This window comes from Gobio gobio (assembly GCF_949357685.1).
Source record: "Gobio gobio genome assembly, chromosome: 11".
Classification (NCBI taxonomy): domain Eukaryota; kingdom Metazoa; phylum Chordata; class Actinopteri; order Cypriniformes; family Gobionidae; genus Gobio; species Gobio gobio.
The window spans coordinates 24559081-24575068 of record NC_137104.1 but is presented as its reverse complement, the minus strand read 5'-3'; the positions used below and the strand labels follow the sequence as shown (position 1 = coordinate 24575068).

The 15988-nt window shown below is 38.5% G+C and overlaps 1 protein-coding gene across 1 annotated transcript in view; it reads right to left on the bottom strand.

Annotated features, from left to right (window-relative positions):
- ldlrad4a (low density lipoprotein receptor class A domain containing 4a) overlaps positions 1-15988 on the bottom strand; it is a 111544-nt gene that overhangs the window by 68993 nt on the left and 26563 nt on the right. The window contains exon 2 of the mRNA XM_079829795.1: positions 2888-3352. Within this exon, the coding sequence (XP_079685921.1) occupies positions 2888-2927 (40 nt within the window). The 5' untranslated portion in view covers positions 2928-3352. The remainder of the gene's footprint in view (positions 1-2887; positions 3353-15988) is intronic.

Here is a 15988-nt window from a genome sequence, read left to right as displayed (position 1 = left end):
CACATCTGATATTAAAAACTGCATACTGGAGTATTTTCAGTGTCAGCACTTGGCCGGCCCCGCACAAAGACAGAAGTTTCACTTTCTGAAAACATTCTCTTTTTTGATTTTTGTGAAACATAACCTCCTAACACGATAGTTACTCCTTGCAGTTTAAAAAGATTTAAAGGCAGGGTAGGCAATTTTGGAGAGGCTAGATTTGAAAGCATAAGACCCACCGTCCCTTCAGAGTGCTCTCCAAAGGCACGCCTCCTTCAAAACACATGAACGCACACAGCAGAGTCTGCAAAGCGTCACGAGAGATGCCGTTAAATTACCTCATGTCTCAAATAGGGATGCAACGATTATAGATTTTTGTTGGTATTACAGTCTGAGAAATAATCACGGTTTCACGATTATTATGCATTCATTAATTTCACAACAATGTATAAAATCACATGAACACTCTTTAGATTTTAAAGTGTTATTTTTTGCTACCTTTTGAACCAGAAATAACACCATACCCAAAAATAATAATAAAGACAAAAGTCCATCTCTCCCTTTGGAATTAAAGAAAGGAATTAAAGAAAGGTGACCTCTGCTCTGTAAACATCCATGTCAGTGTGAGGGGAATAACGGAACTGTTACTGTCACCAACTGTCATCCATACATATTCATTTGAATAATATTTTTATTAATTAATCTAATTTTACATGTGGCCTAAGAAAGTCATGTCTATTATTTTGGTTTGTTTGTTTGTGTCACTGATTTATTCAAACATGAATGAGCTCAGTGCTTTTCATCACTATTCATGTATCACTATTCAACCACAATGTTTATTTGAGGTTTCAGACATTTAAATAGACATTTAAATGAATTACTAGCCTACATTAAAAAAAAACATGTATAAGCTGCAATAACAATGGTTTCAATTATAATAATTTTTTTTATATCAGATACACATTGTGCATAAAAACAATAAAGTTATTCTCCCATGTTCACTGGCCACTTCTATGTATTTCAGGGAAAATGTATGGATTTATATGATGTTAACTGATCCTCTGAATTGCAAACTCATTGCACGTTAAATCAATTAACATGATCATTATAAAAAGTGTTTAAGCGACAAATTCCCTTGCACATATTTGACAATCGGAATATATCATAATTCGTGATATAGTTAACAAGTTTGTAAATATTTTGAATTAAAAAAAGGAAAAAAATGGAATAAACGCGATACTATGTATTGCGCTTATGCGTCGGCATGGAAAAATACGTTCTAAAATAACGGTCGCTTTAAAACAAAACCTCACGCTGAGGGCTATAAACTGCCGACTTCAGGTGTTTCTTTGGTGGAAATACATTTTCGCTGTTTGGTCCCTCTGCCAAAGTTAATCTAGTGTGTACAGTACTAGTATCCTCCGTGTCTCTGATAAGCACGGCACTTTAAGCTGGTGCACCGCTGGTGTAACTTTGTTTTCGTTTTGTGCAAGTTGCAACGGTTCCGTTCCGTGCCAAAGAAACACTCGCTGTAGCAGAGCCTTTATGGTTAATTAACCGTGATGTTGTTAAGTGCGGTTAATCGAGAAATCGGTTAATAGCTGTATCCCTGGTCTCAAAGAACATATCACAATAATAACAACATAACTTACAGAGCTCTTACTTGTACCACCTGACTGCTGCAAATCAATTTCATTGTGTTGATAGTGGTGACATAAAAAAATCTGAGTCCGAGAACGTGAACAGCTCTGAGTAGAACATTACGGGTTGCCATCTTGTAACTGTGGTTACGACATGGAGTGAACGCAGCATAAGCTTGTGGTTTTGGTTCAGGAGGAACTGTAGAAGGTGGCTGCTCTTTTGTTTGTGCTGCTCAGTGACGGCGTAAGCAGGGTGCACAGAAGTATGGAAATACATATGTTGACAGGCAGATAGGACATCGTATCATTGCATTCAGAGCGAATGCAATTATTGGATAAGCGTTTGCCGGGTCCTGAGATTTCCACAGAATATATGTAAATTTTTTAATAGTTAGACCACTTTTATTATTGATTGCTTTCAAGATGTGAATAGAGTTTTAACCAGAATAACAAAAAAAGTGTTTAAAAAAATGCCTACCCTATAAGTCATGTATTCTCAAACAATTAAATGTGAAGCAATTTTTTGATAAGTAATTGTTTTGATTTTTTACTGACACCTATGGGGCATCATGCACCTATGTTTTTAAAGTAGCAGTCTGGGCTCACTTCTGTAAATTTGCACCTGAACAGCCAGTAATTAATTAGTATGCAATTGAGTTTTTTGAAAAAACTATTTTGTTGGTGTTACATGAAGTCTTATGTTTCAAGTGACATTAGATGATGATAGAATGTTCTGTTTAAAACATGATTTGTGGAAGGTGTGACTCTATTAGACCAAATTTACACAAATGAATGGGAGATTTCTGACACCTAAAATAATCACAATACCACTCATATTGTTTAGATAATAGGAATTAGGTGACAAATTATTCATCATAATAATTATTATAATAATTTCAACAACAACATCATATGAATCATTATATTACTATTACTATCATTATATAAATAATAATAATTATTATTATTATTACTACAGTGAATACATTTTGCTATCTTATTATAATTAATGTATTATTATTATTTAATACTATTACTGATGATATATTATTTATTATTGTTATTGTAGATATAAAAAAGGGGAGTAACTAATTGGTTTATGAGGACCTACCGTATATAGAATAAAAGTGATAAATTATGTTGAGTCTTAATCAGATGCAATTGTACATCAATTTTAATATTTTACATATAATTTTAATTTATGTGCAAAAGTTAAGGAGAAATTTAATTTACTTAGAGCACATATCAAGGGGTAAAGTGATTCTTACCTGTGTTATTATATGTGGCTGGGTAGTCAGCTGCCTGCATACTGCCCTTGCAGTAATGCTTTTGACTGCAGCTTTAACCAGTCCAGTAGAAAGAGCGTTGCTGTGTGACCTCCATTTTGGATCCTCTGGTTCAGCTCATGTGTGGCAGTTGCTCTTTAAACCTCTTCTGGCCAAAAGAAGTGCTGGATTTGCTGACCAGTTACAAAACTCGCTGTCTCACTGTGGTAAAAATGCTTGCTAAACAAGGAACCCTATCCTCCAAGCCATGGATATGCAGCCATGGCCAACTGTGCAAAGTTTGACTCTAAAGCTTGGAAGTGTTAGACGTGTCTGCTAGAATTGTCTTTCTTTCCACTTTTCAGGCTTGGCATGTGAGTGACACAGATGCCCATAGGCACCGTCCTATCCAATGTGCCCGGGGTGTCATCCCTCTTCAGGAGTGCCGGAGTTTCATCTTAGGAGAAACTGAAGGGAAAAGAGAAAGAGAGAAAACTGGTTAACATGATTATATTTGAACAAGTGATACCTGTTCCCCTTGGCTGGTTCATTTCGGAAGAGAGCCATATGGAAGACTACACTGGAGAAACAACCTTCTTTATTTGTTCAGATGCAAAAACACAGCAGGGTGGCACTTTGAAGTTTGGAGATAAATATAACTAGGGCTGGCTTGCACACCTCTGAAAGTAAAATCATCTCCACTTCAAACACTACAGGGAGCAGAGAAGCCCTCTCAACAAGAAAAGGCAAATGAAACATTGTTAGTGAAAATAAAACATCTGTAGAAAAAAGACAAAGCAAAGAATAGGGACATGTGTAGGGCAGCCCTGGACACAGTGGTCTGGTTTTGACGGCTCTTATCAATCAAAGCACCATGTGACAGTCAAGTCATAAAGAACCGGAGACTCTATAGCCATCTATGAAAGAGGTCTGCATGGGCGTTATATTGACCCTAAAGTCTAGGAATGTGCTATATTTTCAAAAACGGATGCCTTAATGACTAGTTTACTAATCATTCTTAAGAAAGCTCTGTATAATTAGGCTGGTTTTAAGTTCACTCCACCCTGACTGGACATGGTTCTTAATGGGTGCTTGTACTATAAAGGCGCATTCTTACATTCAAAAACAGCTGGATGGCGCGCAGCAGAATGGACGTGAAGTTGAAGTGGAAGATTTTAAAAGTGGGATTCTTTTTAACCTGAACTCCTATGGATGCATAGCCTAGAAATCTAGGCGCACCCTAGCGGCAGCAAATATAATTTGCAGCCAGGGAGTCTAGCAACTGTCCGTTGGCTTACAAGTAGGGCTGGGTATCGATTCAGATGTTCCGATTCGATTCGATTTCGATTCGCAAGCTCTCAAATCGATTCGATTTCGATTCAACTCAATGAATATAGTGAACGTTCAAGTTTAATGATCATAATGCAAGGCAAGCATTCGCATGTATGTGATCTATTTTAGCGGTTGTTTGCTCGGCTGTTCTTGCAACGTATGGGTGGGTGATGTCTCATCATCAAATGGTTCTGCAGATTTGTAGCATTTCACTTCAGCATTACAAACGTCAACGCACCGGAAGCCGCCATTTAACCCTATGCATTTAACCAGTGAATAAATGAATGACAGGCACACCTCTCGCTCCTTTGTAACGTCGCGCAAGGCCAACAAAAGGGTGACATCTAGCGGAGAAGACTAGTAATTAGATTTACATTAATCTTATGTTCAATGTTTGAGGAAATAAATATGGGGGGAAAAAAATCGATTCGTGGCCTTTGAGAATCGATTTTGAATCGACCACATTTAAAAAAAACGATTAATCGAAAAATCCAATTTTTTTTTGCCCAGTCCTACTTACGAGCATGAAAAACCAAACTCTAGTCAGGCCAATCACATTGTGTATAGAGCCGGTGGGCGGGCTTAACATAATGACGGCAGAGTTGAGACGGTTCCGCGTGCTACTTGAAAACAAAGAAGCTGGCGACCAGCGGTCTTTCGAATCAGCTTTGGCCGCGACTCTGGAAGACTTGGAGTTAAGCTTTTCTTTGAGGAAGTTTTGCAGACCTAATCTATCAACTAGCTCCGCTTCACCTTCTTCATTGCTCTGGTTGGTTGTAGCGCTATCCTATTGCGTGCAGAGGGGATTTGAAAGACAACCGTTTATCCCTCCCCTCGGATTGAGCCCTGCCAACGGTGTGTTCCCAGACCCAACATCTTGTTGTGGGTCTGGCTTGTCAGGCTAATGGATGCACAAAAAACAGCACAAGAAGCAATGTAATGGACAAATACAGTGCTGTTAAATTTTAACACCGTCTTCCAATAGTCTAACTTTTAATAATTGCATCTTGAGACTTCGGCATTGATTCTGTTGAATTCTACTGCACTCAATCCAAATGTTTTCAAACAGAAGAACTATGTGAACACTCATAAAGAAACTTGTCTGCTCAATGCCTGGTCTGACCGTGACCCTGAGTCTGCAAAATTCTCTGATCAGGACTGAGACTACTAATATGTGGATGCAGATTGGCACAGGCAGTGTGTTTAAATCAAGAAAGAGAATGTCTAATTTGAAAAACAGTGGAGTTGATTTATAGCGATAAGGATGTGGAGGAAGTTAGGAAGGAGCATGAGTGAAGTTTTCTTTTTGTCCCCAGGACAGAGTTTGTTCATTGTTTGACTGACAGCTCCGATATCAGCCAGCATGCACAAGCCAAGACGCTCTCTCGCTCCTCTCCTCCTTCTTGAGGACAGTTCCTCCTTGTGTCAGCATTCTATGCGACGAATATCTCTCTCTGGAGATCGGCCAGAGCGCCGCCGCGTGCTGTGACGAACTGAAAATGGAAGATAGGGCCTCAGTGCAACAACTGCAGCAGATATAAAGTAATGTGAAGGACTGATCTGCATCATTTCTACACTCACTTACTGTTTTAAGTGTCCCTAGTACTTTCTAAAACTTCATAAACTTTTTTTTGAGAAGCTGACACCATCCAGGAATCCTTGTACAGAAACCCCAGGTGTGTCACTTTGCAGCACACAAATCATTCATATGGTACATCTGACCATAGATCTGTTCTACAGGCCACGTCTTGTTCCTCGAAACTAGGCCAAGAAAGTACATCTGAAGCGGAGACTATCCAGGAGATATATAAATGCTTTTTTGGTCATGACTGAATGATAAACAAAAAGTTCTATGAGACAGGAATCTTGAGGCTCGGCTTTGACATAATACACTGACTAATCCCTGCATTTGCCCATCAATGGCTGCCCATACATTTCCATTATGACACAGCCACATGGCAGCGCTCTCTTTTGAGACGAGAAACGCCATAGGGCATGTTGCTCTTCTGACATTGATTAACGATCTAACAACTTCCCACCATGCCAGATAAAGGCAGTTTGGCTGAGGGGCAAACACAAGCACACACACACAAACACATTTACTGTACAGTGAAGGTGAAACCTCCTCCCACACACTATCATCGTTCCACTTACAGCCACAGTGTGGAGACCCAACACGCAAATGTGTGAAAACATTTCAGTGCTATTTCAACTGAGCATGTGACGAATAAAACTTGTACTTTGAGGAATGACTTGAAGGAACTCTAGACCTGGACGAGCAGAAGCCCTTTGCAAGGAGCGATGGATGATGGAGTGTTTTAAGGTTGTAGGGGACCAGGCTTTTGGCACCACTGGGATGATGTAGTCTAGCATTTAAAGAGTTGGTAACAAAAACGCTGTAGGTTAAAACTCCTGAAGAGTTGATTCATGAACTACCACCATTGTGCAGTCCCTTCCCAGGTTGCTACAGGTGTATTTTAAATCACCTTGGATAAAAGAATCATCTAAATGACAAATTAGTAAATTAGACATTAGCATTGCAGGTCAAACACTTTAATGTAATTCTTGCAGTTAATAAGATCCTAAGTACAGACCTGAGCAGAAGCTTGGCATTGAATTTATAGAGGTTAAATACAGGTCAAGTTCCTGTATTCTGGGGGCTTTTTGAAAGACGCAAGTAGGTCAGCAAGAAGTGAGTTGTATTTGCCTAGCCATGAAATAACTATTGCCTGAATGAGCAGCTTAATAAAGCATTAGCCAAGAAAAGACAGAATTCCACACCGCATTGCAAATGGCCAGTTGGCCTTAAGTTGTCAGCAAAGTCCAGGGTGACTCTTTAGGTAACTGACTATATGACCATCAACTGAGATGTATTAAGGGAAGATCTTGGCTCAGAAGAAGAGCAGATCAGGCTTGAGATTATTATCAAATTGAGTAGATCAGGCTTGAGATTATTATCAAATTGAGTGAGTATCCAGTTTGAGCAACTCTAAGATCATAGCTGGAGAGACAGAGAGGAGGAAATGAAGCATGTTGAGATAAGCAACATACTATAAGAGAAGTAATGAATGCAAATGGAGAAAAGTATGGGCCAAGTACTGAACCCTGTGGCACCCCAATGCTGAGGAGACAGGTTAAACAAAGGGAACCAATACCAACCAAAAACTATAAACATGAAATATGCGAGTCTGACAGGAATCTGTCATGGAAGACGGCACCAAAGATGGGCCAGCTTTACAACAATGGCTGCCTGCACCTGCACACCACATGCTATAACAACAAAATACTAATGATCCTAGACCCTCACCAAAAACCCCATGTCACTCTCATTACAATTTTATTACATAGACACCTTATGAGCACTTCACTAGCAGTCTACTGCACACACCTCAGCAGGGATCTGATGAAGAAGATAAACTGAGAGCGGGGAGTCAACCTTACTGTGATTACCAAATTAAACTCTGGTTTCACTCTCTCCAGATTCAAGAGAGTTCCCTCTATCCACTACTTCAAGGCCAGTGTGCTGTTGCTAGGGCCCTTCACTGTCAGTAGGTCGGAAGGAACTTGCTAGAATTTACAGAGACTTCGTTTCCTACAAATGATCTTTCAGTTTCACGATGTCCCCACATGACCCAAGCCAATTGAGAATCCCTAACCCTAATTCCCGACCCTAATCTTAATCTTAGATTTGCCTCTGGCCACATTTAGGATAACCTCCTCACTCACGCTCTCAACATTTTATGTAACCAGCTGTCTTATGTAACCGTGCATACTCAACAGCCAGTGTGCAAATTATACAATGACTTCCAGGAAAGTCTTTTTAAAAATCTTTGTTAAAGCTATATTTCAGGATACAATCTATTGAGGTTTCACACAATCCAAATTGCCTTTTGGGCAATCTTGAAGACTATTTAAATAAAAAACTTTTTGTGTTTGCTTGTCATATATAGGAGTGAATTCAGGTGGATTGGGACAATTTTCCCAGTCATCTCAATGGCAAAAAAGTCTCAATGAACCAGAATTCAACCAACATAATCTAGAGAGTTAAGGAACAACAATCTACAACTACAAAGGGGGGCACCATCTTGTGTCCCAAGGGGTAGCAAGACGCAGTTTTTAAAGAGAGGGACCCCTCATTTGGCACCAGGTGAATATTCACCTTCTGAATAAATCATATCCTAAATTTTGTGGTTACAGAAACACACCTTTTAAACATTCCTTGTGTAATAAAAAGAAATAAATATTTAGCATTTTGCTTAAACCACCTTTAGAGGGTTCAAGCATTAAGTGGGGTCTGTCAAACCACCACAATTCGCACCCAATTCAAGAGCTTTTAAGTAACCGTTATTAGAATCAAAAAGAATATAGACCGCACTCATGCTGTTCAGCCATTATTTGGCATAGTTCCTGCTTCTGGCGTAGGAGTGCCCACGTAATAACCCAGCAAGAATATTTGATGAATCTTTTATCTTACGTAAGGTCCCAAAACCTATCATCGTCTCCCTATCTGCTCTCCAATGAAGGATTTCCTTCTCAGTCTCTGTTGTTCTTTATAATAAGGAGCTGTGAATCAGCCCGGATGTGCCAAGCTCAGATTTCATCCTCTCAGGCATATTCTGCTACCTAAACAGTGCTCAAACACACACTGATACACATACACAAACCTGCAGTACCCCATTTATAGAACATCCACCTACTCTCAAACTATCATTTTTAACATTATTTTTTTTACCACTTGTCCATTCTGAACTGGACAGACACTCATACACACCTGTTGTCCTCGGCAACCACTGATTCATTACAGTCCTGCCATGCACCCAAGTGTGACACAAGCCTTTTGCCTTCTCCATTAGATGAGTCACAGCTCAATTAAACCTCCCCTGGCAGACACACACACTTTTAGCAGACAGCTCATGAGGGTGGCACTGGCTGTAGCAGACCTGGCCTCAGGCAAACATCTCTTTTAGACTTTTGCTTATTGCCATAAATTCCGGCCCACTTTGCAGTAGAGCCCTGTGCGGGACTGTTTTCTTAATCTTGCACCCGCCCGCTCCCACGATGTTTGTATCCACTCCCACCCTCCCCCGCAAACATTCTGTTACAGTTTGTAGAAATTAGGGCTATGCTTAACGTTCAGAATAACTGACCATAAGATAAAGTAATGCTAGCACCAAAAATGACAAATACATTCGACTAGCTTTTTATTCAAACAAAACATAACTAGTGGAGCCTGGAAACATGCACTATATTAACAAAAGTTTTGGGACGCTTGCCTTTACATGCACATGAACTTTAATGACATCCCATTCTTAATCCATTGGGTTTAATATGGAGTTGGCCCACCCTTTACAGCTATAAGAGGTTCAACTCTTCTGGACTTTCCACAAGGTTTAGGAGTGTGTTTATGAAAATTTTTGACCATTCTTCTAGAAGCGCATTTGTGAGGTCAGGCACAGATGTCGGACGAGAAGTCCTGGCTCACAGTCTCTGCTCTAATTCATCCCAAAAGTGTTCTATTGGGTTGCGGTCAGGAATCTGTGCAGGCCAGTCAAGTTCCTCCACACCAAACCTCGCTCATCCATGTCTTTACGGACCTTGCTTTGTGCACTGGTGCGCAGTCATATTGGAACAGGAAGGGGCCATCCCCAAGCTGTTCCCACAAAGTTGGGAGCATGAAATTGTCCAAAATGTCTTGGTATGCTGAAGCATTAAGAGTTCCATTCACTGGAACCACCCCCTGAAAAACAACTCTACACCATAATCCCCCCTCCACCAAATGTTACACTTGACACAATGCAGCCAGGCAAGAACCGTTCTCCTGGCAACCACCAAACTCAGGCTCATCTATCAGATTGCCAAACAGAGAAGCGTGATTCTTCACTATAAACTTCCCTTGTCCACTTCACAAAGTGGAACGCACTTCAAAATGGCGGCAGGGATTCCCCCGAGGGGAAGTGCTTAGGGAAGTTTGCAAGTGCATGTCTAAAAGTGGAGTGGAACGCAGCCCTTGCTTTTATACACCTTTGGTCATGGAAGTGATTGGAACACCGGAATTCAATGATTTGAAGAGGTGTCCCAATACTTTTGGCAATACAGTGTATTTTATATGCGTCACAACACACACACCTAACCATAACAGTTAAACTCTAGTAGCCTAACAAGGCACAATATTTAATAAAATTACTTAAATACATATTAAACAAATTAAATAAAAAAATAGGATATAAAAACCTCACAGATATCAGATGTTGATGTAGCCTAGCTAATTAACATAGCAAAAAGAAAATAACTAATACTAAAAAACATTAAACATACTTAACGATTGAATTAAATAATTAAATCACTTGATTTGCTTTGGGGATTTGGGGATTTGCTTTGGTAAGCAGTTTTAACCTTCGAAAACTGATTTTTTTCAAAATTATATGACACCAGTCCGAAATATATTGTATCAGGGCCTTTATTTCCTAATTCTGTGGTGCCACACTGCCCCACCACAATGAAATATAGCTGATAAAAAAAATAAAAAAAAACACTCATTGTAGCAGCCCAGTACCTCGAAAAACACGTTTTATTCCAGGCCCTCTGACCCCAGGAATTTACTTTGCCAGCCATTCAGAATCTTAAGATTATACCAAGTACTTGACATTTTTAAGGCAAATACACTTTTGAGGATGTTCCATGGGAATGTATTGTGAAACATAAAAATGGAAAAGATTGACAGGTCTAGAACTGTTGTGCATGTGTACTGCCTGTATTTGCGTATCACATTTGGAATATGTGTATATCATTGTATTGTGCCGGGGTCTCATTATTGTCTGGGTGTTTGTGTGCAGAGGGGTTCAGGGCTGAATGGTGCCAGTCTGAGAGTGTCTCTGTGGTGCCTGCCTCGTCTGCCAGCCTCAAGATTGATTTATCAAGACATAGAGAACGAGGCAACACCCCCCTTACACCATCTTTCTGTCTCTCTTTAAAAAACACAAAGTCCCAAAAACACCCCCACCCCCACCACAATCAAATTTTCCCCTCAGACAAGTGCTTTGCAGCCAGAGCTAGACACCGTCTCACACTCACAAACACTCATGCAGGGCGTGGGCCGATGGGGGGGTGGGGGGGATGTTTGGCGGCTGGCACAGAGGGGAATCATAACACTTGATGGTAGCAGAGCATGTCGGAGGTAAACAGCATCATTTTCTCTTTTATTTCATTTACGACAGAATAAAATATGGAAATAAAAAATGTGGGCGGATGCGTCTCCCCCTCCCTGTGCAAAAACTTCAGTCTCTCGCCCGCATCATTATCCGTCTGCGTCGTTTTCAATCGGCTGGCGAGACAGAGCTCATGGGGAAAAGAAAAGCCAGCAGAACATTTTTAATCTCTGCCCTGTTCCTGACGAGAAAAAAAAAATTAGGAATGAAAAAGCAGAGGAGAGAGAAGTGTTGCAGTGTGGGTGGAGTTATGACAGGGTCTTTTTTCTTCTTTTTTTTTTACAAAAACTGTAGTGGTACCATAGTACAGTTATGGTATAGGGAAGTAACAGCATTTTTTTTTATGTATACCATAGTCCCAGTTATTACTGAACTGCATAATTGGACATTATCAGCATCAGAAAATATTTCTGTCTGTTTGGCTGATTACCAGGAGTGCTCTTTGAATCATTTCCCAAAAACTAATGACAACCTTGTCAACGACTAATAAACATTTTTGTTATGTTTTTCATGAGTTTTGAGTAAATATTGCATAAAATAAGTGTTGATTTCATTTAATGTTTATTATATCAGATTATCTATATTAGCAGGGTCCAAAATAAACACTGTCCAAAAGCCAAATGCAAGCAAAAAATTGGCTTAGGTGAATAAATAAATTGGCCATGTTAGCCGGTAACTTTATTGGGAGCGGGAAAAAAAATTGTGATTTAAGAGTCTATCAAATAAAACATATGTAGAGACTGTCTTTGAAAAAAATCAACATCATTAAATTTATCTAGGATATTTACGTGTTTTTTTTTTCTCCATTTCCCATTTTTTCCTCTTTCTGAAATATTCCTTGTATTAACACAAAAAAGTATTTACGGTTTGTTACAGGCGAGAGTTTGTTTATTTATTACAATTTTAACGCCATGTTTGCGTCGAGGCTATTTACATGGAAAACAATATCACAATCCATAAAATATGAAATAATTATATAAAACATTACAGGCGAGGCGAGAGACTGGTTATTTTTTTATATGATGCTGCGAGTGACTTAAATACCCACACACACAGTTCACCAAAAAAATTAAAGTAAAAATAGCAAAATAATCCCAAAGGGCAACAATGTTTCAAAAATATTATAATATAATATATAAGGATATATAATTTAATAAATTAATACAATATATTATAATAAATTAATATACTATACTAATATATAAAGGACAACAATGTTTCAAAAATATTATAATATAATATATAATTTAATACATTTATAAAATATAATATAATATAATTAATATAAAGATGTGAGATTACAAAAAATTTAGCTGTACATTTGTGAGATAAAAAAAAAATTTAGCTGTACATTTTCTTCACCCAGCATTGTCAAAACACTGATGTTGGACACCTGGGGCCTGTACTATGATGGTAGTTTAACAAACTCAGGGTTACAGGATTAGTTTTGAGTTGACAAAACCAAACCAATCTTTCCGGGCTTTGTTGGTCCCATGATGCTGATCATCAGCTTTCTCTGTCAACTCAGGCTTTGATCCTGAGTTTAGGAGTTTAGCTGTGACATCAGTAGTGAACAACCAATCACATGCTGTGGATCAGCGAAACTGAGATTCACTTCTAGCGAGAGAAGCAGTAAGATTCATTTCGCTCTTCTGCAGAATATGACATGATTGAAAAATATTAAGAATTTAAACCAATTTACACAGCAAGAAGAAAAGAGCCGTCTATGAAAGAGGACAACTTAAAGAAAAATCTTACTACGTCAATGCAAGTAAAAGTTATGCAGTTAGTTCAGATAGAGAGAATTGGACATTTAAGCTCACATGTAGTAATTTGTATAGCTTTATTTGTTGATTTTAAAGCTTATTTCTATGACCTTTATATAGTCTATTTATATTCATTTTAACTAAGTGCCTATAGACCCTTTTCACAGACTATGATGACGCGTTTTAACGGTCATCAATATCGTAAATCCTGCAACGTTTTTTGTATTATATATATTTTTTTAAATATATGTACAGTTATAACACTAATACTTTGTATTTTATTACTTTTGGATCAAATTACAATAAAAAAGTTACCGCTGCTGTGAGGGTGTTTAGTAATAGCGTCTATGGGAGTGATGGTAAAAATTAACATATTTCTCTCTTTTCACTTTTCACAGATGAACACAGCAAAAAGCCAAACCTAAAACCCAGGATTGGCACAAACTAAGCTTAAACATATCTGGTTAGCCAGCTAAACCGGCTTCATGGTATAGGCCCCAGGTATTTGCAATTAAATTACTTTTATTAAAAACTACTAAATACTTCAAAAAACACCATGACATGGTACATACGCCATGTTTTATTTAGTTATCTAAGGCTGAGAGGCCTGAGGAGGTTCACACAGTCTAAATTTTGCAATAAAGAAAATATACACAATGTGTTGAAAGGTTGTTTATTATGACTCCAGAGGGCTTTAAGCTCAAGACGATGAGAGTCAGATCAGTATATCAGGAGCTGAATCACATATCAGATAAATGCTAATGCAGCCGTTTCAGATTGATGCCTCGTTTAAAGATTGTATCAGAATGTACTTGTTTCTAAAGGACAGTTGAAAAAAAACTGCTTCTGGTACAGCCAGACAACACGATCTTATTTATCTGCAGCAGAAACTTTTCACAGATCATTGGTTGACGTTATTGGCTGGAGAAGTGCAGACCTGGGCTTCATTTTGTCCTTTCTAATTGACCTTCTATTCTTGCTGATGGGGTTATTTTATCAGTGTCTGTCTTAAAGGAATAGTTCCTCCAAATATAAAAATTCTGGTGCGATCTGTGGAACACATGAGGAGACATTGTGTGGTTGTGTTTTTCTCCCTCTTTTTGGAGCTTGGCAGCCAAAATATATATTCATTGTATGGAAAATAACAATTTTGTGTTCCATGGAGAAAAAAACTAAGAAAGCAATTCAGATTTGGAGTGACATGAAGGTGAGTAAATGATGACAGAATATTCATGTTTGGGTGAACTAACCCTTAAATCCATCTCAGCGATAAATACAAAACAATAGCAGGAGAGATATGTGCTAAAATAGTAGTCTAGACAGAAAATGACAGAATGCGTGTTTGTCTGGTTCCTATGGCCCCTCAGGTGTCAGAGAGTTCGTCTTGCGGGGCAGTGAGAAGACGAGAGAGCTAGCGAGAGTGCATAGAAAGGGCACAAGCACATTAACGTCTCGTTTGGTACAGAGGGTGCCAGACTATAATGAATAAAGGAGGCGATATTAAAAAAAGAGAGAGAGAGAGAAAGAGGTGTGAGGATGCCAAGCGCTTGGAAAGACACAAAGGGACATGATAAACCCTGATAAAGTCAAAGAATGTTGGGAATGGAATACTAGTGTAGTGCTTACTTCATACTGTGTTCTATATACTGTGTACTCTGTACTAGTTTAAAAACAGGATGTGAAATAGTAAGCAGTACGCAGCAAAAAACATAAAAACAAATTGTCTAAATGTTTAATAGAAATGATGTATGTCTTAACTTAACTTGGCAGTTTGATCAAATAATGAATAAAAAACAAAACAAATATGATATTGCTTTTGGTTCATTGGTCACACTGGAAATAGAAGGTTGAGTGCATTGTCCTGTATACCACGCAGTGTGCTCTGGATGTACAGTACTGCAAAGTATTTTGCCACATGTACTCAAGAAGGTCATGCATACTATGCACACACAATACATGCTGCAAAACTAGTTTGAGTAGTATGTTAAATATATGTTCAGAATACTAGCATATTGCTTACTGTATTATATTGTACTTGCTTACTGTCTATTATTTAAAGGTGCACTGTGTAAATTTTAGCGATATCTAGCGGTGAGGTTGCGAATTGAAACCGGCCACCGCTCATACCTCCCTTTTGAAGCACATAGAAAAGCTACGGTGGCTGACACAGGACAAATATGTCGTCGTATGAGACAGCAGAGAGTAGCTGGCGCTCTATAGAGCAGTTTGTCCGTTTAGGCCTACTGTAGAAACATGGTGACGCAAAATGGTGACTTCACTGTAAGGGGACCCGCGGTGTATGTAGATAGAAATGGCACATTCTAAAGGTAATAAAAGCATAACGGTTCATTATGTAAGGTCTTTATACCCCGCTGAAAACATAGTTATGTATATTATATTGCATTTCTGTCAATAGATTCTCATAAATACTACACACAGCACCTTTAAAACTAGCATTTGAAATAGTATGCAATATTCAATGATACTGTATTTTTAAAACATGGTACTAGCTGCCACATCTCATTATATTGAATGCTTAATTTTACATAAAGAATTTGTGCAAAATTTCCATTGTTTGACAGCCTTTAGATTCATCCCTAAAACTTTAATAGAAGGTCATGTTGTACTTTGAGGAAGTTTGCATTGTAGGATACAGTTTTTCAGTATAGGACAGTATTACAGTATAGGATACAGTTTACATCTAGACTAAAAACATATCTCTATACTATGGCATACACATAGAACGTTATCAATTTCTATTATTCAAATCAGTAAAAAGATTGTTTTAGGCTGCATTAACT